This window comes from Chiloscyllium plagiosum, chromosome 12 (assembly GCF_004010195.1).
Source record: "Chiloscyllium plagiosum isolate BGI_BamShark_2017 chromosome 12, ASM401019v2, whole genome shotgun sequence".
NCBI classification, from domain to species: domain Eukaryota; kingdom Metazoa; phylum Chordata; class Chondrichthyes; order Orectolobiformes; family Hemiscylliidae; genus Chiloscyllium; species Chiloscyllium plagiosum.
This window is the reverse complement of record NC_057721.1, coordinates 71,042,806-71,069,532: the sequence shown is the minus strand read 5'-3', so window position 1 is coordinate 71,069,532 and position 26,727 is coordinate 71,042,806. Positions and strand designations below refer to the sequence as shown.

At 43.3% G+C, this 26,727-nt stretch overlaps 1 protein-coding gene across 1 annotated transcript in view; it reads right to left on the bottom strand.

Moving 5' to 3' along the window:
* Nucleotides 1–15,424, bottom strand: part of LOC122554847 (transmembrane cell adhesion receptor mua-3-like) — a 52,302-nt gene extending 36,878 nt beyond the window's left edge. Inside the window, exons 1-2 of the mRNA XM_043700193.1 lie at nucleotides 15,200–15,424; nucleotides 12,662–12,665 (exon numbers count right to left, since the gene is read on the bottom strand). Coding sequence (XP_043556128.1) covers nucleotides 12,662–12,665; nucleotides 15,200–15,424 — 229 coding nt within the window. The remainder of the gene's footprint in view (nucleotides 1–12,661; nucleotides 12,666–15,199) is intronic.
* Nucleotides 15,425–26,727: the final 11,303 nt, after the last annotated feature.

Below are 26,727 nucleotides of genomic sequence, written 5' to 3'. Positions count from 1 at the left end.
GGTATTGGGGTAAGCAGAGTAAGAAAATGTGTCTTGAAGACTTGCTGTGGCAGGATCTTGAATAGCTTCCATCGGAAAGCAATGGAAATAAATGAATGAGGGAAAATCATTAAATCAGCAAAAGACATGAATCAAAATAGGAGCAGAGATTATGAATGAAATTATTGAACTCGTTATTTATGCAAAAGGCTAAAACATATTTATGGGTGGCACGGTGGCACAGTGGTTAGCACTGCTGCCTCACAGCGCCAGAGACCTGGGTTCAATTCCCACCTCAGACAACTGTTTGTGTGGAGTTTGCACATTCTCCCCGTGTCTGCGTGGGTTTCCTCCGGCAGTTACGGTTTCTTCCCACCGTCCAAAGATGCGCAGGTTAGGTGAATTGGCCATGCTAAATTGCCCATAGTGTTAGATGAGGAATGGGTCTGGGTGGGTTACTCTTCAGAGGGTCGGTGTGGACTTGTTGGGCCAAAGAGCCTGTTTCCACACTGCAGGGAATCTAATCTAATCTAAATATTGTGACAATACTATGGCATTAAGCGATGTATTTTGTCGTGATTTTTTTTCTGAACTCAGGCTTTGAGCCATAGGTGAAAAGTTGCCTCCTGCAAGCCAATATAGCTAACAGCTTGTGGGGCTTTGGTTTTTTTTTTAAATTTAGAACAATAGAAACAGCCTGAATGGGTGGTGTCAGATTCCCACAGACTAGGGCTTTATTTAGCTGTCCGTAGTTTGTTGGGTTTTGAAATTGGTTGTGAAAGCTGCCATACCCCTCTGTCTACCAGAATTTTATCTTGCTGTTCTTTCCTCCTGGACTGGAGAAACATCGCATGTGAGACAAGCTATTTTACTGAATTTGCCTTTGCAAAAGGGTGTGTTTATATATTGGAACAGTTGTTGTTTAGTAGTTAAATAATCTGTTTTTCTGTTAAGCTTTCCAATAGAGATAAAGCTTTACGTTTTGCTTAAAGCCGAGTAGAATAATCAATCGAATTATATCTAGGACACTGCACTTTACTGTTGCCTTTAAATAAGATAAAAGTGAGGGTCTAGGTTGTCCCCTTGCTACATTTGAAGGATGTCTGGTCTGGTCCTCATTTGAACACAGTCAATAGATTGTTCTTCTTCTTGTTCTTGAAGCTTTATTAGAATCCACGGAAGATCAAGGACAGAGAGGTCAGTGGGAGAGAAATGTGAGGAATTAAAATGACACACAACTGGAAGCTTGCAGACCAAATGGTTGTCTTCCACTAAGCTGTCACCCAGAATGTATCTTGTATCCTCTGTCTAAGCATCATTAGCATCGATTGCGGTAAACCTAATGAAAAAGTGTACGAGCCCAGTAAATGGTTGCTTGACTTGAAAAGACTGTTTGAGGCCTTAGTGATGAGGAGGGAAAAGGTAAAAGGAAAGATGCTTTATCTCCTGGGCTTGCTTGCAAAAGTGCCATTAGGAAGAGAGCATATTACAGGTGACTATGAATGGACCAAGCTAGCACAGCTTCAGAAGACAGAAAGGGGGAGAGGAAAATACCCAGGGCAATACCTTTTATTTTGGAAACATGAATGAAACATTGAAAAGAAAATCCTTAGAAATGGCTCTGTTGTAACTAATATACTTCAGAAACAGGGTGCAGTATTCTGCAAGAAAGAAGAACAGAGTGGCAAACTGAAGATCCTGTTCAGACATGTCATGACACAGTTCTGGAGCAGACAGAATTTGAAATCTGACATTTAGTCGAGGTTCTGCATTGAATTGGAGTCATCTAGTGGACATTCCTTGTACTGTATTCAGATGTTTAACTCCTGGAGCAGGTTTTAAAAAGAAACCCTTCGGACTCAGAGGCACCAGCGTCATACCAGCTGCAGCAGACTGACAAAACAAGTTTGGGCTCATATCTTTATGAGTGTACAATAAATGAGAAGGCTGGAATAATCTATCTAGCCTGAGTGGTGTTTTTTATGAGATCCCATTTTTCTTTTGTTGGTCTCCCTCTCAACATCAGAAGTATTCGGGTTTTAGTCAGATTAACCTGACATGGGGTGGGGGTTCAGAGTGAGTAGCAAGGTTGAGACAGAGCCCACACAGATACAGGGACAATCTGCAAACTCCAGTCAGACAGGAGAATTGAACTGATGCTGTGAGGTACACCCAATTGTATGTTTATACAGTTATACAAACAGGCACAAAGTTTGTGACACAAAAGGACGTTGTACACTGGCTGCAATAAATCATATTAATTCAAATAACTCTTTTTCAGTATAGTTTTTCCAAAATTACTTCTTATTTGAATAACACCCCCTTAACTGTTCGAGTTCCGAAATGCTCTTAATATGAAATAAAAATATATTGTCCATCGAATCCATTGTATCTATTGAGTACCTGATAAACGTTTTGAGGTTTGTCAAAACAATTTCAGGCATTGCACCAGGAAAGATGGAAATGTCTTAACAGCATTGTATAGCATGGTGGCTCAGTGCTGCCTCACAGCACCAGGGACCCAGGCTCGATTCCACCCTTGGGCAACTGTCTGTGTGGAGTTTGCACATTCTCCCTGTGTCTGTATGGTTTTCATCCTACAATCCAGGGAATTGCAGGCTAAGTGAGTTACCAACAGGTTACAGGGATAGGGTGGGTCTGAGTGAGATGCCCCTTGGAAGGTTGGTGTAGACTGGGTAGGCCAAGTGGCCTGCTTCCATACTGCAGGGATTGTATGAGTTTGAATGGATGCTGAAGTCAGCCATTCTGTTGTTGATACCCACTCTGCCAGTCAATAGGATCATGGCTGACTCAGTATACCTATTTCATCTTTCCATAACTCCTCAATCTCCATTGTGAGTCCATTCTGTATTCTAACAACTGTAGGGTTGAAACTGTTACAAAACCGGCTGGTGTGTGTGTTCAGGCTTCTGTACCTTCTCCCTGATGGTAGAGGTTGTAGAAAAACATTGCCAGGGTGGGATGGATCTTTGAGAATGCTGGAGGCCTTTACTTGACAGCGGGCCTGGTAGATGGATTCTATAGATGGAGGTTGGCCATTATGATTGCCTGGGCCGAGTTCACCACTCTCTGTAACCGTCTCCGATCTTTAATGGTACAGTTGAGGACTAGGGGGAAATGTGTGGTAGTAGCCTTCAGACAGAGTTGAAGAGGAACGTCTTCACCCAAAGGGTTGTGAATCTGAGGAATTCTCTGCCCAGTGAAACAGTTGAGGCTACCACATTGAATGTTTTTTTAAGACAAAATAGGTAGATTTTTGAACAGTAAGGGAATTAAAGGTTATGGTGGGCAGGGGGTAGGTGGAGCTGAGTCCTACAAAAAGATCAGCCATGATCTTATTGAATGGCAGAGCAGACTCAACAGGGCCAGATGGCTGACTCCTGCTCCTATTCCTTACTTTCTTATGCCCTTCCTTCTGGCAATACCCATGGTTGAGATCAAATAGAAAAATAAAGAACTGCAGATGGTGGGAATCTGCAGATGGTGGGAATCAGAAACAAAAACAGAAATTGCTGGAAAAACCCAACAAGTCTGGCAGCATCTGTGAAGAGAAATCAGAGTTAACATTTCAGACCCAGTGTCCCTTGCTCGGAAATTCGTCCTGCCACATATGTTTTTGTTTCTGAGGTCAAGTAGCATGCCTTTGGATATAGAACTAGAGGAAAAAGTACAAATATCCATCAATCTCCAAATTAAATAACTCAATGTCTGAGCATCTACAACTCTCTACAGGGTAAGGAATTCCAAATGTTGAGAGTGTGGTGCTGGAAAAGCACAGCTGGTCAGGCAGTGTCCGAGGAGCAGGAGTATCAACATTTCAGGCAAAGCGCTTCATTAGGAATGAGGCTGTGAACCAAGGGGGTGGAGAGATAAATGAGACGGGGTGGGGCTGGGGGCAAGGTAGCTGAGAGCGTGATAAGTAGGTGGAGGAGGGGGTGACGCTGATAGGTCAGAGAGAAGTGTGAAGCAGATAGGTGTGAAGGAAGGTGGAACAGGTAGGACAGGTCATGAAGATGATGCCATGTTGGAGGGTTGGAGCTAGGATAAGGTAGGGGGAGGGGAAATGAGGAAACTAGAGAAATCTACATTAATCCCATGTGGTTGAAGGATCCCAAGGCGGAAGATGAGGCATGGGAGGCATTCTTCCTCCAAGGTGGTAAGGGTGTAGCGATGGAGGTGGCCCAGGACCTGCATGGGAGGGGGAGTTGAAGTGTTCAGCCATGGGGCGATGTGATTGGTTGGTGCGGGTGGCCCAGGGATGTTCTCTGAAGTATTCTGTGAGTAGGTGTCCTGTCTCCCCGATGTAGAGGAGACAACATTGGGAACAACAGATACAGTAAATGACATTTGTGGAAGTGCAGGTAAAACTCTGATAGATGCTGAAGGCTCCATTGGGGCCTTGGACAGAGGGGGGAGGTGTGGGCACAGGTTTTGCAATTCCTTCAGTGGCAGGGGAGGGGAGGGTGGGAAGGTGGGGAAAGTGGGCCTGACAAGAGAGTAGCGGAGAGAATGGTCTTCATGGAAAATGGATAGGGGAGGGGAAGAAAATATATCTCTGGTGGTGGGATCCATTTTGTAGGTGGCAGAAATGGTGGAGGATGATGCGATGTATATGGAGGTTGGTGGGGTGGAAGGTGAGGACTGGGCAGTTCTGTCCTTGTTGCGGTTGGAGGGCTGGGGTTCGCGGGCAGAGGTGCGTGAAGTAGATGAGATGCACTGGAGGGCATCATCAACCATGTGGGAGGGGAAATTGAGGTCTTTGAAGATGGAGGCTATCTGGTGTGTTCTGTGGTGGAACTGGTCCTCCTGGGAGGACATGTGGCAGAGGTGGAGGAATTGGGAATAAGGGATAGTGTTTTTACAGAGGACAGAGTGGGAGGAGGTGTAGTCCAGGTAGCTGTAGGAGTCGGTGGGTTTTAGAAGATGTTGGTGTTGAGCCGGTCACTGTTGATGGAGATGGAGAGGTCCAAGAAGGGGAGGGAGGTGTCTGAGATGGTCCAGGTGAACTTAAGGTCGGGATGGAATGTGTTGGCAAACTTGATGAACTGTTCAATCTCCTTGTGGGAGCATGAAGTGGCATCAACACAGTGATTGATGTAGCAGAGGAAAAGAGGAATGGGCCGGTGTAACTACGCAAGATGGACTGTTCCACATAGCTAACAAAGAGGCAGACATAGCTTGGGCCTATGCGGATGCCCATGGCTACCCCTTTGGTTTGGAGGAAGTGGGAGAATTCAAAAGAGAAATTATTGGGGGTGAGGACCAGTTCAGCCAAACGAATGAGTGTCAGTGGAAGGATATTGTTGGGAATGTTGGGAGAGGAAGAAATGGAGGGTTTGGAGGCCTTCATCATGGTGGATAGATGTGTATAGAAACTGGATGTCCATGGTGAAGGTGAGGCGTTGTGGGCCAGGAAAACAAAAGTCTTGGAGGAGATGGAGGGAGTGGTTGTTGTCCTGAACATAAGTGAGGAGTTCCTGGACCAGAGAGGATAGGATAGCATCAAGGTATGTGGAGATGAGTTCGGTGAGGCAGGAACAGGCCGAGACGATGGGTCTGCCAGGGCAGTCAGGCTTGTGAATCTTAGGTAGGAGGTTGAACGGGATGGTGCAGGGTTCCCAAACCATGCGGTTGGAATCTGTGGGTGGGAGTTCCCCTGAGGTGATAAGGTTGTGTACGGTTTGGGAGATGATGGAATTCCAAATGTTCGCAATCCTTTGAATGAAGAAATTTCTCCTCATCTCAGTCTCAAATGAAGTAACCTTTTATGCTGAGACAATGATTTCATGTTCAGGATTGTAGCTTTGCAGCATCTATTTTGTCAAACTCTCTTAGAATCTTAAAGGTGCGAACAAGATCAACTCTTCTAAACTCTGAATCACATAATCTAATAGTCACATCAATTGCACCTTAAGGGCAATACTCTTACCTTTCTTTTTCCACTTCATTAAAATATTTCTGAATTTTGCAAGTTTACATTAGATCACCGCCATCGCGCTCACTTAACTTTCTCCAATTCTGTCAAAAACAACCTCTATTCTTTGCAATATTCTAACTATATTTAGCCCTGTAAATATTCAACAGCAGTTCCATTATTCTGAGTCTATGTCCTTTTAAATGGTTCTTCCACTTGCTCTCTCAGCATTATTAAACAGCTTGCCTTCACTATTCAGGGCTCTGTTCCTGTATTCAGTCAAAGATTTTTAGCACAGAATCACCCCCCCCCCCCCCCCCCCACACCCTCCCTCCCTCCCCCAACCCCTCCACTGTTCTTTTTTCCAATATTTTTAATTCCTCTGCATGCAACATCAGCTAAATACCTCATTGGGCCAGAGCAAGCCCCTTCAAACTATATTACGATAGGTAGACCAAACGTTTTCTTATTTTAATCGTCAGTGTAAGGTGTTGTCTTCCAGATGCAACTCAATTGGTCAAACTACCAGGCTTGAAACAAAACACACTTTATTTGTACACTATAATTAAAATACAGACAAAAAATAAAATTATAGAAAAGATTTGGCTTAACTGTAACTATTGAAATGCTTCACAAAATAATATCTATGTTGCCTACAGCTAATTAACTGTTCCAATATGGTAATACCCCATTAACACACCCTTGGCAAAGGTAAATTCAGTAAAATACATTGTCTCACATGCAATTCTAGCAGCAGGAAGAGAACCTCAGCTTTTAGCTGTAACAGAGAGGGGAATAAGAGCTTCAAGATCCCAGCAACTGCAGAAAATAAAAACTAAACATCCTGGTTCTGTTGGGAGTTTGAAGCCCCACCCATTCAGGCTGCTTCTATTGTTCCAACTTTAAACAAAACCCGGAGTCCTTGCAAGTTGTTTACTTTATTGGCTTTGAACAGACTTGGCACCTCTGTCTCAACCTTTCTTCATATAAAAACAAGACCAGGCAAAATGTACCTCTAAATGCCAACAGTGTCATCAAGTTAGCCAAGGCTCAGTTATTAGCACCTCTGAGTCAGGTGCTTATAAGTTGAAGTGTCACTGCAGATAACGTGGGGGATTGTCCTCATAGTGAACAGATGGCAGGTTTGAGAACATGTGGGGAGAGAAATTAAGAAATTGAGGGTGGATTGGGATCCCAGGATCTTCCTACTGTCTTCCAGAGATGGAGTGGGGTTGAAGATCACTCTGGACCCCCATTTGGTCTGCAGGGTAACTTAACAATGTAATTTAAAAAAAGCAAATCAAGAAATGTTTTATTCTTCAACAACAAAAGCAAAGAACTATGGATGCTGCAAATTAGAAACGCTCAGCAGAAAAACTCTCTGAAGAAGGGTCACTGGACCTGAAACATTAGCTCTGCTTTCTCTCCACAGATACTGCCAGGCTTTCAGAGTTTTTCTGGCAATTTCTGTGAGAGTTTTACCTTTGGTTTCAGATTACTCAGCTAGGTCATTAATTCCCCAACCCTTGACTTGATTTGATTTGATTTATTATTGTCACATATACCAAGAATATAGTGTTACAGCCCTGGATTGCGTTATCAAAATGCAGCGCTTCACATTCATCTGAATCAAATTCCATTGCCCCATCTCAGCCCATTGACCCATCTGATCAAAGTTACCAACATCGCGAAAGGCTCGTCACTGTTTTGCACTTTACCCAGCTGCTACTGTCAGTGACGATCTTGCTTTTACTTATAACCCTCATCAGAGCGACAAGGCTGAGCTACATTCACTTCTCCAACACCATGGTTAAGAATAGGAACAGGGTGAGGCAGCTGATAGGTGGAGAAACAGAACATTAGAAGCCAGAGATCAAGATGACCTTAAATGCCTTTTCAACTATCCGGCTTCGTTTTCCATAAGAATTGAGGCCACCAGCAGCAGAAGGTGAAACCCGGAATAGGATGCAATGATATCAGGATCTTGACCTGATGTCAATCTTGGTGGAATTTAACGTCATGTTCACATTGCTTCAATTGTAGTGAAACGGCAGTACTACTCAACTTTTATCAACCTGACTCTTAAATGGATAAACAATAGTTCTAAACAGTCCGCTACTGATCTACAATTGTTTTTATGATTACCTGATAAGCCTGGACAACCCCACATATGCCACACTAAAGCAACCAAATTGAAATTATCATTTTAATCAGGAGGTATTGAAAGTCAATGAGGTGTTGCAAAATTCACATCTTTTGTTTTACTCACACTTGTACAATAAATTCACATATCAAGCGGTGAAAGATTGCCTACAACCAACCAGCTTGGAATGAAGTAATGATGCAGACACCAGAATCCATAAAAGAACCATATCTCAACAGTGACCTTTAAGGAACAAAGCTGAGAGAAAGCAATATGCACTGGCAACAGCAAGATTATGAAAATGTCTTCTCCTCCTTCCCTCTCTCAGCACTGGTGAAAAAGCAATTTGAAAAAAAAATTGCTACTGCCTGGGAAATCAAGGTTATCTGCAAAATTTATCACTCCTGAAGAAACAGGAAAATGACTAAACGGCTGGGACTCCATTTCACGATCAAAACTCAAGAGATCTAAAAACTTTAAACTTCAATTACCTTTATCTTCCTATCTGTATAAACATTCTCATTCTCCCCACTTTTTTTTTAAGCTTATTGCCCCTGTGTCTCTGTACATGTTTGTCACATTTTGAATATCTTTTTCAGGGTAGTAGGTAATAAAGTTCTTCTTACTCTTCTCAAGAAAACCTTGGAGATTTGATTGAGTTAACTAAGTTTTGATTGACCTCTGATAGATGTGCACCAAAAGATAAAATAATAATATTCATTGCAACTTGTTTAATGGGGCTTAAAAGAATCACCGCTCCTCGTCTGGATGTGACAATGTACACAACTATCGCCCTTTGCCTGAGAAAGTTCTGCCTTAAACGCAATGCTAAGAGGTTTGTGATGTTTATCAGTAAAAACAATCATTGGCCATTGTTAAACTGCTGTTCATCAGATTTTGTAGCACTCAAAGTTATTGTTGCATTTCATATATCACAATGATACCTACATTACAAAATAACTGCTAATAAAGTGCTTTAACATCATGAAAGTCCTATATAATCCCAAGTCCTAGCTTTTATTTATAATATCCTGAAATTCCTTTCAGTGCCCTCTAATTTTATCATCAGCAAACTTAGATTAGATTCCCTACAGTATGGAAACAGGCCATTTGGCCCAACAAGTCCACACCGACCCATTCCCCTACCCTATATTTACCCCTGACTGATGCGCCTAACACTATAGGCAATTTAGCATGGCCAATTCACCTGGCCTGCACATCTTTGGATTGTGGGAGGAAACCAGAGCACCCAGAGGAAACCTACGCAGATAAAGGGAGAATGTGCAAACTCCACACAGTTACCCGAGGATGAAATTGAACCCGGGTCCCTGGTGCTATGAGGCAGCAGTGCCGACCACTGAGCCACCGCACTGCCCCAATACCACTTCAATACCATTCTTCTTGGGATTTTGTCTATATCCTCCATAACCTGATATACCCTAGGACCAGTAGCATTTCCAACCCCTCCTATTCACAAACTGCACTGCTGTTTGTCAATGGTCATTCAGAGATGATGCCTGATGCTTTTCACATGTTTTCCACATGTTACTCCTTCCTCTGCCATCCCTGTTACACACATCATCTCCACTGTCTTCTCCTCAGCTGGGTTTTAACTCCCTCCAGTTAAAAATCAAGCAAGCCAAAGCTGTATCATAGCATGCTATGTCAAACTTAATTGTATTCCCCGAGTGTCAACGATTAAACAATAATCCAATTGAGCTACTTAAAATGTTAAAACAATTTTAAAATGTCAGTACCAATAAAATATTTTATCTTATTTGAGAATCAAGAATGTAGGGGAAAGAGGCATAAAATTAGACTTAAACAATTTAGGAATAAAATCAGGAAATGCTTTTTCACACAAAGGATAGGGTAATCTAGAATCTTAATGATGATTTCAATGATTCTAACCTCTCCGGTCAGGCAGAAGATGCAAAAGCTTAGACACACATACCAACAGATTCGAGAACAGCTTCTTCCCTGCTGTTATTAGATGTCTGAATGTACCTCTCTAATTTCAAATTTCATGGTGATCTTACTGTTTGTGCATCTTCTCTGTAGCTGTAACATGGTATTCCTTGCTCTGTTCCACCTTAATGCACTTTGTATAGGATTATCTACCCATACTGCTTGCAAAACAAAATTTTTCACTGTACCCAGGTACATGTGACAATAATAAAGCAAGTCAATTTTTGCCCTACCTCAACAGGGTACAGATGCAAGAAAATCTGAGCTTTCATGATTAAGCTTGACCCTTTTTGTGGGTTAAGGATTTCAAAGATATGAGAGCTGACCTGATATGGGAGGATAAATGAAGTTGATGGACAGATTGGCCATGGTCTAATTTAGTAGTGGAGCAAGCTCAAGGTGTGAATGCCCTACTCCTGGCCTCAGTCCTGTCCACTTCATGGACTTCAATCCTTTCACCTTTCCAGTTGTTGACATTATGCTCACATCAGCCATAGAACACACTATCCTGCTGTCATTACTATCTACATCCACACTCAACAAAATCCATTCTAATCTTCTCATCTATTTACCAGGATTTCTCACTGAGCTATGGCAAGCTACTTGACTTAAGCCACTTTTGGGCTATAACTTAAAATCTGATTGTTGTAATCTGAAACATTAATCTTTTTTGGAAATCATGTTTTGCTTTTTCAAAAATTTCAGGTTCGCACAATCACAAATGTTAACATCAAGATGTCTTTCATGTGATTAGAAAATAAAAAAACTTTATACATGCTATTTAACAGTCAATACCTCTGATAGCGATCAATGAATGTAACCCATTTGAGTTTATGTATGGCACAGAATATCCTCAAAGAACAAGTCTCTGGTCCCCAACTCCCATAATTGTAATACTATCTGTAAACTATTCATTTTCTAGAAACATTTACAATATTTTTAACTGGAAGTCAAGCCATAGGAAATGCAATTTAGAGGGAGGTTCTAATCGAGTAGCACATGGATGCTGCTTTGTTCGAAACGTAAGTGTTCAATTACAATAGCATCGGTGTAACCATTTTATCCAACCACATGAGGTCAAGCAGTGAACAGTACCTGAATATTTATTAAGCTCTGTCTTTCAATTCTCATGAGCATCTCCCAGTAAAAAAAACAATAAATATCAACTAAGAATTTACCTTATATTGTCCCCAAAAAGATTCTCAACGTTGGTAGTTCAAATATTTACTACACTTATCAATGTCTCAGATAATGGCATGAAAAGTCATGTATTCATGCTTGACAATGGCACAATTGTGTTTGCATTGGATACATAGCATGACAAAGAAATAATTATGCGCTAACTGAATGAACAAAGCCATAGCAAATGGGTTTTAGTGTAGATGAGGCCATCCAAATTGACTTAAGCGTCAGAATGTGGTACTTTCTTCATGGTGAAATCTAGCAGTGGAAGTTCAAAAAGTCTTGAGTTTCCAGTTACATAGACCATTAAAATGTCATGAACAGGTAAATTCAAAAATGCTAATGGAATGCTAGCCTATATATCTATAGGAATTGGATGCATTGGGAGAAGAGGTCTTCTCAGCAATACAAAGCTGTTGATAGACTATACCTGGGGTATTTTAAGCAGCTCTGAATATTATAACTTAGAAAGTCCTGACATCGAAGGAATGACAACATATGTTTATAGGATGACACCTGCACTCCAAAGGGGTAAAATATGAGAAGAGTAGGAATGTACGGCATGGAGTTTACTGGTTAAGGGATAAATTGATCAAAGTTTGTATTTTATTAAGGGCAACAGACAAAATAGATTGAGAGAAGCTATTTCTGCTGGCAGATGGGTCTAGGACTAGAGGGTAGTCTGAAATGTGGAGACAGATTTCTCACAGGTTAAGTTAGGAGAAACTTCTACACATAAAGTTTGGTGAAGTTTGGAGTTCTTTTCTATAGATTGATTCCAAACCAAGTATTAATTTTAAAAATGGGATTGACAGGGACATGAGACACAAGGAGGTTAGTATGGAACAGACTCAAGAATCTGAAAAAAGCTCACCTGTCTTAGAAACATAGAAAATAGAAGCAGGAGTAGGCCATTTATCCCCTTGAGCCTAGTCTGCCACTCAGTATGATCATAGCTGATCATCCAACTCTGTGTCCTGTCCTGCTTTCTCCCCATAAACTTTGATCCCTTTAGCCATATGAACTGCGTCTAACTTCTTGAAAACGCTTCCTATGTGACAATGGAATTTGATCTCATTGCAAAACTTCAAAGCCGAGGCTAGGTTGACATTTCATTGATAATAGTGTCATTATAATAGCTTATAAAATGTTTCAAGATGCTCTCAGGAAGGCGATGGCACCTGTGAACAGTACATTTCTTTTTAAGTTGGACTGGTTTGTCCTCCTCTGTAACCCAGTGCCACTCTGTTAACTTTCACACAAAGGATAAAGTTCTGTGCTATCTGACTGATTCTAAGTATTGATAAAGTTGCATGCACCATTGTTAACGAAGTCGTTAACAATCATTGGACAGCTAAAGGAAAAATAATCAAAACAGAATTTACAATTCACCTAGAAAATATTCGACACTAATACTTTGTTCAGCCAATACATCACCAAACAATTGAAATTACTTTCCTGAAGTTAATCCAAAAACACAAGCTATTAAGAATGCAAGCTGAATCAGGTATACATCTTCCAATGTGATAACAATCTTACTCACAATGTACTAAGAAAAGAGCATTCAGAGTTAATATACTTTTAATCTAATTAAAATGTAATCTTTTCAAAGTAAAATTGATATCAACAAACTTACATAAAAGTGCCACTGCTAAGGTGAACCTGGGATCTATCCATGGCCCCATATTGAGGCAGAGGCAGTGTCAGCACTGCAACCTCCTCATTAACTGAGTGTTCAATGCATTGGTACTCTTTAAATAGTCTTTAGATACTGCTTTTGGGTGTTTGCTCCCTGTGTCTGTCTGTCTACAAGGAGGTGCTTATAATTAAGACGTAAAACCTGTTCCTTGCATTGTGTGAAGTAGCTGAACTGTCATCAGAACTCTCATTAGGGCATTGCTTCAGATTTAATTGTGGGCTGGAATCTTAACTGAGCAAAGTTATTTCCAAGTTTCAGGTGTTTAAAATCAGGCATGCCAGGAATGGACAAGACGTTTCTTGAAAATATAGATTTTGTGTGATGAGCCCACCTTCAGCCTTATCAATGAAGTTTAAAAACATCAAGGAATATTTTTACTGGATCGCAAATGCACTGTGTTGGGATCTCTGAAAGAGGTTCAGTCGAAGATTAAGGATGTTGAACTTGGGGTTGCAGGAAGTACTTAATTGGGATGGAATGGTGACGCACCCAAATCCTGCTGCTTGCTCCCCTCACCTCCACCTGAATTAAGTCCTAGAGCGAAAAGGGCCATAGCTGGCCATGGGCAAAACTGTGTCCATTCTCCATCCCGTGATTTCCACCTTGAGAAATATCACCAAACATTCCACATCCCTCATTCCCTCATTCCATGCTCCCACCCTCCACAAACCAACTTTAGACCATGATCCTGGAATTGCAAGGTTGCTCTTTCAGTTCGGGGTGAGCCATCTTCGTGAATAATCTATTCAAATTTTCTGTAGAAGTGTCACACAGATGAGTGGCTTGCTCGATCATTCCAGAGGCCAGTTAAGAATCAACCATATTGCTGTGGGTCTGGATTCACATTAAGACCAGGCCAAAAAAAGGGCAACAAGATTTTCTTCCCTAAATGACATTAGTGAACAAAGCGAGTTGTCATGACAATCAATGACAGTTTCATGGTCACCATTATGAGTCTAGATTTCACTTCAAAGTTTGTTAATTTATTGTAGTTAAATTCCATCAACCCAGAGAACAAAAATTCAGTAAAACTGATGAATGATGCACTAAAATTGAAACAGAACATGCTGAAGAAACACTGCAGGTCTGAGAGCATCTGTGGTGAGAGAAACAGAATTGCGTTCTGGGTGGCAAGGTCTTACAAGGGTGGCATGGTTAGCACTGTTGCTTCACAGTGCAAGGGACGCAGGTTCGATTCCAGCCTCGGATGACTGTCGGTGTAGAGTTTGTACATGCTCCTTGTATCTGCGTAGGTTTCCTCACACAATCCAAAGATGTACAGGTTAGGTGAATTGGCCATGTTAAATTGCCTATAGTGTTCAGGGATGTGTAGGTTAGGTGCATCAGTAAGGGAAAATGTAGGAGAATGGGTCTGTGTGGGATACTATTCGGAGGGTTGGTGTGGACTTGTTGGACCGAATGGCCTGTTTCCACACTGTAGGGATTCTACGACTCTGAGTCCAATATGACAAGTCTTCAGAGCATGCTTCTCTCACTTCTGCCACTTCCTCTGGCAGCTTGTTCCATAACGCAACATACTCTTTGTAATAATGTTGCCCCTCCGGTCTCTTTTGAATCTTTCCCCTCTCACCTTAATCCTGTCCCCTCTAGTTTTGAACTCTCTTTCCCTGGGGAGAAATGCTTTTGTTATTCACCTTAACTATGTCCTTCATCATTTTATAAATCTCTATAAGGTTTATAAAATGATGAAGGACATAGATTATTCCCCTCAGCCTCTGAAGCTCCAGGGAATAAAATTCAGTCTATCGAGCCTCTCCCTCCTGCACATCCCCTTCAATCTCAATAACACCTTTGTAAATCTTTTCTGCACCCTTTCCAGTTTAATAACATCTTTCCTACAGAAGAGTGACCAGCTTGTATACAGAATGTAGACCAAATGTGGCCTTTTCAATGTCTTGTATAGCTGTAACATCACATCCCAAATCATATGTTCAATGTTTTGAAGGCAAGTGTGCTTTCTTCAGCACTCTGTCTACCTGTGATGCCACTTTCAAGGAACTATGTACCTCCACCCCTACGTCTCTCTATTCAACAATGCTCCCCAGGGCAGAACCATTAACTGTGTAAGTCCTATCCCGGTTTGTCTTACCAAAATGCAACACATCCTATTTATCTAAATTAAACTTCATCTGCCATTGCTTGATCAACTGGCCCAGTTGAACGAGATCTTGTTGTATTCTTAAAAAACCTCAGTCCTCTATGCCATCAATTTTGGTATCATCCGCAAATGTACTGACTATGTCTCCAATATTCTCATCCAAATCCTACTTACTTTTCCTGAACTAGCATTGGATCTGAAATCGGCAGCAGTGACTTCAGCAAAGTAGGCCCAGCAGTGAAGAGATGGCACCTGAGGATCGGTAATTGGTTTGTTGGTCAGGTCTAGTGGTGGTGGCAGCAAAGTGGTGGCAGTAGGGCACCACGGTAATGTTAATGAGGTGGGCTGTGTGGCAAGAGGCATAACTCTGATGCTGGTTGGTCTAGCGCACGCCGCCATGATGAGGCGGTGGCAGAGGAGTATCAGCCGAACATCACAGATGGTGCCTGAGGATTGGCGACTGCGATGTTACTAGGGTCAGGTGTGGATGGCGGTGAAGTGGAGGGATGGCAATGCAAACAACACTGATGGTGGTGAGCTGACTCAGGACTGATGGACTCTGTTTAAACTATATCTTACTTACTTTCCTTTATTCTTAAATTATTGAAAATGGCACCATATCATTGTGACAAATGAAAGGTTTTCATTGTATTTTATTATTTTCTTGCTATAAAATTCACATGCCGAGGGGTGACCTAATAGAGGACCTTAGACCTTATAAAATCATGAGGGGCATGGATAGGGTAAATAGACAAGGTCTTTTCAGAGGGGTGGGGGAGTCCAGAACTGGAGGGTATGGTTTAGGGTGAGAGGGGAAAGATATAAAGGGGACCTAAGGGGCAACTTTTTCACACAGAGGGTGGTGCGTATACGAATTGAACTGCCAGTGGAAGTGGTAGAGGCTGGTACAATTACAACATTTAAAAGGCATCTGGATGGGTATATGAATAGGAAGGGTTTAGATGGATATGGACCAAGTGCTGGCAAATGGCATTAGATTAGTTTAGGGTATCTGATCAGCATGAACAAGTTGGACAAAAGGGTCCGCTGGAAGTTTGCTAGTGTGCTTGGCTCTTAAAGCCACTCAGTGTTGAGCTTTATTCTGGACCGTTTCTTCATCTTCAGCTGCTTCTGATGACATTTGCTGGACATTGAGGAGCTGATGAGCTGGTGGCCTGTGTTGGTTATTGCTTTGTTTAAGAGGACATGCTTTTGCCCTGGGGATTGGGAACAATGACATAGTCAACCGTGTGCCAATGTTTTGACCATGGATACTTCCAAAACATCACCTTCTTATGGAACAGTGTATTGGTGATGACCAGATGTGGTGGTGAGCAGGAGAATCCCATTGCCAATGCAGTTCCCAGCTCCCTTTCTAACCCTGCCAGTGAACTCTCTAAGGAGGAGAATTTTATCTATCTTCGGGAAGTTACTGAGAATGGTGCCCAGGGTGAGTAGAAGCCACCTTCAGACTAATCCGTGGCATCAAGGATTGGAGCTATAGGCACTCATGACTGTCACCTGGTGGTTTGTAGCAATTTGTAGGTAGAAGGTCATGAGGCGGTTGTGGATGCCAACAGGGAGCTCTGAGAGATGGTTCAAGGATTTGTTTTTGAAAGTGAATCCTATTCAATGCACCTCAGACTGATTCTTGGGTTATCCTCTTGAGAAGAATGTGTAACAACCACCTCCATCCTTTAACCACCCTTGGTCCACTCTTCCGGTTTCCTGCAGGATGGTGATATTGATGTTGAAGTGCCTGAATTCACAAAGAGCAAGGGCGGCTGTTTGTCCTGGAGAATTGTTTTGCTCGTTATTCATGAGGGTTTGTACATTCCAAGTTCTGAGATTGAGTCTGACTTTGGTTTTCAGACAGCAGGGCAATGAGAACCCTGGATGCTGTTATCCAGCCAGCCTGGTGATGGGACAGATTATCTTTAGGGTTCATTCCCTAGCCCCTTCCCCATTCATAGTGAGCAAAGTGGATGTTGAAGGGGACGGCTCAGTCATGAAGAAAGCTGCTGAAATGCTCTCCTCTTCCTAGTCCAAGAGGGAAGTGATTGATTTGAATTTGTGGGCGGCACGATGGCACAGTGGTTAGCACTGCTGCCTCACAGCGCCAGAGACCTGGGTTCAATTCCCGCCTCGGGCAACTGTCTGTGTGGAGTTTGCACATTCTCCGTATGTCTGCATGGGTTACCTCCAGGTGCTCCGGTTTCCTCCCACAGTCCAAAAATGTGCAGGTCAGGTGAATTGGCCGTGCTAAATTGCCTGTAGTGTTAGGTGAAGGAGTAAATGTAGGGGAATGGGTTGGGGTGGGTTGCTGTTCAGGCGGTCGGTGTGGACTTGTTGGGCCAAAGGGCCTGTTTCCACGCTGAAAGTAATCTAAATCTAAATCTATATCTAAACTTCACTGCCCACTGCACATCTGAAGATGAGGTCTTCTGGATCTCTCAATCCGATTCCCATCCCCTCTCACCGAAGACCGCGTGGCTTGTGTTGTGTGTGTGCAGGGAGGGGGTTGAATTCCTCCAGGCAGCCTCCTTGTGTGGGATATGGTTTAATGTGGGAATGGTGTTGCACATCAGGAGAACAGAAGGTAGATCCAGTTCAAATGGCAGGGAAATCTCGATGACTGAGAATCTCCCTGCCTTCATCCACCATGGCTGCCACTGGCGTGACATGATTATGTTCTGCTGGATGATTGTTGAGGACTTGTTTTGGATTGTGTTTTGTCTTGTTCTTCCCCGCCGAGCTTAGCATCGTGGGTGACCCTGCTTGAAGTTACAAACGCCTGTCAACATTATTATCAGGAACACTCAAACATGTCCACAGCAGCAAGGTGACAATCTGCAGGGTCAATTTAGCACAGTTGGCCACGTTTGTGATGCAGAGTGATGCCAACAGCGTGGGTTTAATCCCTGTACCAGCTGAGATTACCTTGAAGGGTTCTCCTTCTCAACCTCTCTACTCACCTGAAGTGGGGTTAAGTACCCTAAGGTTAAACTACCACCAGTTCCCTCTCTCTCTCTCTCTCTCTCTCACACACAAATACACAAGAGAGTGTAGCCCTATGATCTGATAAGACTAAAGTGATTTCACCCTTTCTGGTAAAATCACTTTACCAGAGGTGCCCCTATTTTCTGTGTTCCTTTCTAATCTGTCATTCTGAGGTTTTTTTTAGGCTGGGTCACTAAGGCTTGTCACCTTGCTGCCATGGACATATTTGAGTAGAATATAGAGTATAGAACATTACAATGCAGTACAGCCCCTTCGGCCCTGTTCAGGATCAGTGTTCCCCTGATCCTGATAATAATGTCAACAAGCGTTCGCAACTTCAGGCAGAATCACCCACGATGCTAAGCTCAGCGGGAAAGAACAAGACAAAACACAATCCAAAACAAGTCCTCAACAATCATCCAGTAGAACATAATCATGTCATGCCAGTGGCAGCAATGGTGGATAAAGACAGGGAGATCCTCAGTCATCGAGATTTCCCTGCCATTCGAATGAGATCTATCTTCTGTTCTGCTGATGTGTAACACCGTTCCCACATTCAAGGCTGAGGTAGACAAAATTGTAAGCTGTTAGGAAATCAAGGGTTATGGGGAAATTTTGATTAACAACTAACATAAAAAGAGGCATCACTATACTAGCCTTCCGAAATGAAGTGGATCAACTAGTTCAAGTTTTTTCATTTGTTCATGGGGTATAGGTGTCACAAGCAAGGGCATCCCTAATTGCCCAGAAGGTAGTTAAGAGTCAACCACATTGCTGTGGATCTGGAGTTACACGTAGGCCAGACCAGGTAATGATCAGGTAACTCAATGACTTTTAAAAAGAATTGATGATAGTTTGAAGATCACCGTTACTGAGGTGAGCTTAACATTCACATTTTATTCCGCCATGGTGAGATTTAAATCAAAGTTTCCCAGAGGATCACCTTGGGCTTCTGAATTACTGATCCAGCCACACCACCATCTTGCCCTGAAGCATGCAGTTGAGATTGAAAGGTGGACTGGCATCATTCAAGTATGACTAAGCATTTTCATTTTATATTGCGTCTTTCTGCTGTGCGGACCGGTTCAGTGAAATATTAGCACTTAATCCTTTTGCATTGCTATTTCCTCATTTTCTCTCAATTTGTCGTTCATGTTCTGTCTCTCCTAAAACCACCTTCAAGGGCTCAGTTTCCACCATTCCCCAGTTTCTGTGAAGTTGGAATGAGTTTCCACATGAAGGGCATCAAAAACTGTTGTGACTAAATATTCTATTTCCATTCAGCTCGATTTGTATAAAATATGTAATTGGAAACAGGCCCAACTAGTCCACGGCATTGTTTATTATTCTTTCAAGTTCCCTCCCTAAATCCTACTTTTGAATGTTTTCTCTACTCCTTTACAAATATAAATTTCAGAATCCCCTCGGCATTGGATCGTGCCTAAAGTCAGGTCCTTGGTATGTTATTTGTTGATGATTCATTCTGTTATTTTTTCCCAACGGCAATAATTTACCTTTGCCTCACTTACTCAGAGGTAAGCTGAAGAGGTAGGGCCAGGCAGAGCAGCAAGTGAACCAGCAGTATACTGAATAAGACTCATGAGTTAGCTAAACTTGACCGGTCTCCCCCATGGAGTCAGAAAGTTATGGCGACACAGAAAGATGCATTCAGGACAATAAATCAATACTGGCTCTCTTCAAGCAAACCATTCAACTCCATTCCACGTCTATAACTCTGTACCCCTGCAATTTTATTTCTCTTGGGAAGCAAGTTCCTGGTGAGGAGAATTATATAAATGGGACCTAAGGGACAACTTTTTCACGCAGAGTGGTGCAAGCATGGAATGAGCTGCCAGAGGAAGTGAAGGAGGCTGGTACAATTACAACATTTAAAAAGGCACCTGGATGGGTGTATGAATAGGAAGGGCTTAGAGGGATATGGGCCAACTGCTGGCAGGTGGGACTAGATTAATTTTGGATATCTGGTCAGCATGGACGAGTTGGACCAAAGTTTCTGTTTCCATGAAGTGTAACTCTATGATTCTAAGTTCAATGTAATCATCATTTTCTGCATAAAATAAAGTTCTCCTGTGCATCCTATCTGCATCTCTTCAGTAAAACCTTAAGGCTGTGTCCCTTTATCCTTGTACCATCAGGTGGGGGAAGGTGATAGTTCAGAGAGGAGGGTGGAGTAACTTCAACCCCAGGGGATCAATGTGGACTTCACCAGTTTCCTCATTTCCCCTTCCCCCACCTCACCCCAGTTCCAAACTTCCAGCTTAGCACTATCCCCATGACTTGTCCTACCTGCCTATCTTCCTTTCCACCTATACATTCCACCCTCCTCTCTGACCTATCATCTTCATCTCCACCCCCACTCCCCTTTGTAACTCCTATTGTACTCTATGCTACTTTCGTCTCACCCCCATCCTCCTCTCATTTATCTCTCCACCCTGCAGGCACTCTGCCTGTATTCCTGATGGGGGCTTTTACCTGAAACATTGATTTTCCTGCTCCTTGCATGCTGCCTGAACTGCTGTGCTTTTCCAGCACCACTTTAATCCAGATTCTGGTTTCCAGCATCTGCAGTCCTTGTTTTTACCTTGTACCATCAGGTTACGGACACAGGTTTTCTTTGTCCATCTTATCCAATCCTGTTTTAATCTCACACACTTTTACCAGACTTCCCTCAATGTTCTTTGTTCCAAGGAGAATAATGGCTGTCCTTTTTATTCCCTATTCATTCATAGAATGTATGTATTGCCAGCTAGGCCAGTATTTTTTGCCCATCCCTAACTGCCATGGAGATATTGGGCAGTACGGTGGCTCAGTGGTTAGCACTGCTGCCTCACAGCACCAGGGTCCCAGATTCGATTTCAGCCTCAGGCAAATGTCTATATGGAGTTTGCACATTCTCCCCAAGTCTGCGTGGGTTTCCTCCCACATTCCAAAGATGTGCAGGTTAGGTGAATTGGCCATGCTAGATTGCCCATAGTGTAGGTTTTAGTCAGAGGTAAATATTGGAGTAGGGGTGGGTTACTCCTCGGAGGATCGGTGTGGACCTGTTCATTCCTGATGAAGGGCTTTTGCCCGAAATGTCGATTTTCCTGCCCATGTCTGCGTGGGTTTCCTCCCACATTCCAAAGATGTGCAGGTTAGGTGAATTGGCCATGCTAGTTTGCCCATAGTGTAGGTTTTAGTCAGAGGTAAATATTGGAGTAGGGGTGGGTTACTCTTCGGAGGATCGGTGTGGACCTGTTCATTCCTGATGAAGGGCTTTTGCCCGAAATGTCGATTTTCCTGCTCCACGGATGCTGTCTGACTTGCTGTGCTTTTCCAGCACCATACTCTTAACTCTGATCTCCAGCGTCCGCAGTACTCACTTCCGCCTTGTTGGGCCGAAGGGCCTGTATCCACAATGTAGGGATTCTAATTCTAAATCTAAAAGGCAGTGGTAAGATTCCTTAAGGAATTCTTAAACCATTGCAGTACTTCAAGTGTAAGGGCACCTACAGGGGGGGGATTAGGGAAGGAGTTCCAGAATTTTAATTTTAATTTTAATCCAGCAACAATAAAGGAATGGTAAATAGTTCCAAGTCAGAATGTTTTGTGCTTAGGAGGGGAATGTTTTGCTGCCTAGTCTCCGATCTACTCTTGTCGTCAAAGTATTTATGCGGTTTGTCTAGTTCAATTTATGGCTGATATTAACCCCAGGGAATTTGATAGAGTGTCTGATGTAAAAAGTGTGACTTCCCATATTTCTGAATTTTGGATTTTGCACAAATGGCATGTGCGTTTTCTGTATCTATAAAGGGGTTTAATGACTAACTTCTAAATATTTCTCTAGCTATGGGAATTTGAGTTTAAAATGATAGAGAGATAGTATTTGGAGTCAAATGGGAATTTGTTTACATTGGGAGGGTTTTATAAGCACAGAGTACATTCTATTAGGCTTTAATTAGAAGGTCTAAAAATTATAGAGTCATAGACTCCTACAGCATGGAGACAGGGCCTTTAGCCCAAACTGGTCCATGCTGATAAAAATGTCCATCCACGCTAACCCTATACCCTTCAAATCCTTTCTTATCCATTTTTTCTCCAATTGCCTTTTAAGTGTTGTTCATGTACCTGCTTCAACCATTTCCTCTGGCAGCTCATTCCATGTGCGTACCACCCTCCACTGAGAGCCTGCCATGCCACGCCAAGAGTTTACCATACTCGAGCTGAGAGACCGCCACACCAGGTCAAGAGACTGCCACACCAGACCAAGAGACCACCACAACAGGCCGAAAGACCACCCACACCGGGCCGAAAGACCATCACACCGGGCAGAGACCGCCACACCAGGCTGAGGGAACACCACACCGGGCTGTGAGACCGCCACACCAGGCCGAAAGGCAACCCACACTGGGCCGAGAGACCACCACACCAGGCCAAGAGACCGCTACACCAGGCTGAGGGAACACCACACTGGGTCGAGAGACCACCCACACCGGGCTGAGGGACCACCACACTGCGCCAAGAGACTGCCAGACCAGGCTGAGGGAACGCCACACCGGGCCGAGAGATCACCCACATTGGGTTGAGAGACTGAAACACTGGGCCGAGAGATCACCACATCGGACTGAGAAACCATCACACCGGGTCAAGAGACCACCATGTTAAACCGAGAAACCACCACACCGGGCCGAGAGACCTCCATACCAGGCTGAGAGAATGCCACACCAGGCTGACAGACCACCCACACTGGGCCGAGAGACCACCCACACCGGGCTGAGGGGCCACCACACCAGGCCAAGAGGCACCCACACCGGCCAAGAGACTGCTACACCAGGTTGAGAAGACGCCACACTGGGCCGAGAGACCACCACATTGGGCCAAGAGATCACCACACCAGGCTGAGGGAATGTCACACCGAGCCACCAAGAAACCACCATCTGGGCCAAGAAACCGTCACACCAGATTGAGGGAACGCCACACTGGTCCGAGAAACCACCCACACGAGGCTGAGAGACCACCTGCACCAGGCCAAGAGACCACTACACCAGGCCGATAAACCACCACACCAGGCCAAGAAACCACCACATCAGTCCGAGAGACCACCACACCGGGTTGAGAGACCACCATACCGGGCTGAGAGACCACCACACCAGGTCAAGAGACCAGTTCCTCAGTCTAAGTGATTTGGGTTTAAAGTTCCAGACTAAAAGTGCCTGCTTAAAAACCCTGATGGAGCTATTTGAAGCTGATAATATCTCAGCTCAGTGCAGAATTTGAAGCCATAACTAAGTCAAACCCCATGTGTGACAGAGAAGGGAATTCTCACACTGGTATGTAAGCACCGCAAAGAGACGCTGCTGGGATTAATGAGATTATCTTTTACAATGTGGTTCCAAACATTAAACCTATTTTAAATGGAAATAGTTTGGTTCATTTTACTTTGCCTTTGTGTAATAAATTTCTTTTCACTGATAAAACCCCAAATCTATAGTGTTGTGTTTTATGTTTCAGTGAAAGATCACCTTGTTAAAATGAAACAGAAACAATATATGACCTATTAACCATAGCATTCTGACTTGTCCAATAATAACTTCAGCTGAGATAATAAAAGGTGATACAACAATAATGGTGCCATATGAACAGCAAGTGGGGTTTTGCAGGGATTGATATTGGGGCCCGTGCTGTTTGTGGTCTATATAAATGACTTAGACTTGAATGTAGGAGCGTTAGTCAGTAAGTTCACAGATGATATGAAAACTGGTGAGGAGGATAACCTTTGATTACAGGAGCATACTGATTGGCTGGTCAGATGGACTGATTAATGGCAAATGGGATTCAATCCAAATAAATAAGAGGTGATGCACTTAATCAGCACAAACAGGCAAGGGAATACATGGTGGATGGTAGGTTTCTTGAGACCACTGAGGATCAGAGGGCTGTTGATCTGCATGTTGACCTGTCCCTTAATGTATCAGGACAGGTGGATAAAGTGGGGAAGAAGGCATGTGGGATACTTACCTTTATTCATTGAGGCATAGACTTTAAGAGCAGTGAGGTGATGCCGGAACAGTATAAAACATTGTTTAGGCTACAGCTAGTGTATTGTATGCAGTTCTGGAATCCACATTATTGGAGGGATGTGATAGCACTGGAGGGGGTGCAAAGGAAATTTACCAGGATGTTGTCTGAACTGGAGAGTTTAAATTATGAAGAGAGATTCGACAGACTGGGGTTGTTTTCCTTTTAGCAGAGGAGATTGAAAGGGAGCATGACTGAGATGTATTAAATTATGAAGGGCATAGAGAGGGTAGACAGGAAAGGGAAACTTTTCCCTTTAATGAAGGGATCAATGACTGGGGGTAAGGGTCAAGAGATTTAGAGGGGATGTGAGGATTTTGTTTTCTCTCAGAAGGTGGTGGAATCTGGAACTCACTGTCTGTAAAGATGGTAGAGGCAGAATCCCTCGTAATATTTTAGGAGTATTCAGATGTACATGCATAATTCTGTGGGCCAGGTACTGGAAAATGGGATTAAAATTGGCTGTTGTTTTTGATCGGTGCAAACTGGAGGGGCTGAAGGGCCTTATTCACTGTTATAGACCTTTATGTCTGTATGACTGTATATAACAAACTTTCTTTGTGTCAGGAATGACTTCAATCAGCAGAAGCTTCCCTTCAATGCCCATTGCTACAACTTGCTGATGCTGTACTCAGTCACATGTGGCCTTGATGTCAAGGGCAGTCACTGTCGCCTCATCTCTGGAGTTTCTTCAACTTCATCCTTAAGCCAAAATCCCTCAGCCCTGGAATCATAGAGTCATAGAGATGTGCAGCATGGAAACTGACCCATCGGTCCAACTCAACCATGCCGACCAGATATCCTAACCCAATCTAGTCCCACCTGCCAGCACCTAGCCCATCCTCCAAACCCTTCCTATTCATATACCCATCCAGATGCCTTTTAAATCTTGTAATTGTCCCAGCCTCCACCACTTCCTCTGGCAGTTCATTCCATACACGCACCACCCTCTACGTGAAAACGTTGCCTATTAGGTCCCTTTTAAATCTTTCCCCTGTCACCTTAAGCCTGTGCCCTCTAATTTTGCACTCGCCTACTCTGGGAAACAGACCTTGAATATTCACCCTATCTATCTTGTCAAGATTTTATAAACTTCTATAAAGTCACCCCTCAGCCTCTAACACTCCAGTGAAAGCAGCTCAAGCCTATTCAGCCTCTCCCTGTAGATGAACCCCTCGAAACATGACGACAACCTTGTAAATCTTTCCTGAACCCTTTCAAGTTTCACAACATCTTTTTACAGCAGGGAGACAAATATTGACCACAGTATTCTAACCAATGCCTTGTACAGCCACAACATGACGTCCCAACTTCTACACAATGCACTAACCAATGAAAGCAAGCGTACCAAAGGCCTTCTTCACTATTCTGTCTACCTGGGACTCCACCTCCAAGGAACTTTCAACCCGTACCTCAAGATTTCTTTGTTAGGCAATACTCTCCAGCACCTGCCTTGATTTGCTTTACTAAAATGCAGCAACTTAATTAATCTCTACGTGCAACTCTTTGACCCATTTGCCCATCTGAACAAGCACCTATTGTACTCCTGAGTTAACCTTCTTTATTGTCACAGCGCCAGAGACCCGGGTTCAATTCCCACCTCGGGCAACTGTCTGTGTGGAGTTTGCACATTCTCCCTGTGTCTGCATGAGTTTCCTCCGGGTGCTCCAGTTTCCTCGTCTGGTTGGGTTGCTCTTCGGAGGGTCGGTGTGGACTTGTTGGGCCGAAGGGCCTGTTTCCACACTGTAAGTAATCTAATCTAATCTAATCTAATCATAGACAATGTTGACCGAGTCACATGAGTACCTGCTGCATACATGGTGAGTAGTGTCCCCACGGGTAAGGTTGGTATCCATGTCAACACTCTGACACATCCTGCAGTGATTGCCGTGGCAGGGTTGTATGGTGTTTTGGTCGATGTTGTCCTGAATGCTGGGCAGTTTTCTGCGCTACAATGGTCTGTTTAAGGTTTGGTAGTTGTTGAAGGCGAGAAGTGGAGGCATAGGGAAGGTCTTGGCGAGGTGCTCACAGTCATTGATAATGTGAAGAACATGGCATAGTTTTTTGACTTCCAGCAAGTATTGGACAATGAAGAGTACCCTATCAGGTGCAATCCGTGTCTGTCTCCTGAGGAGGTCTGCTGTGGCACATCAGAACTGGCGATTGATGAGTTGAGCATTGCTCTCATAAACACAGGGTACAATCTTGAACACCTTCAGGTGTGTGTCACGTTCCAGAACCAGTCTGACTCAAGATAAGGATACAGACACATTCTGACCTCACACCTTTAATGCATTGTCTGAGCTGAGATGTCACCTTTTATTATAAAACTTTGTTATCTCAAAGGTGACTGAAACAAAGTTCTGGGATTTACATTTTAATGAAATGAAACTTGCAACCCATTCTAAAAGATAGACTTAACAATCCAGGTTTGTTCAATATGTCACAGTATGATACTGTAATCTTATGCTTTAAATTCTGTGTCTTCTGATCTTATGTTCCACAGCCACCTGATGAAGGAGCAGTGCTTCGGAAGCTAGTGCTTCCAAATAAACCTGTTGGACTATAGAGTCGAGAGTGTAGTGCTGGAAATGCACAGCAGGTCAGGCAGCATCCGAGGAGCA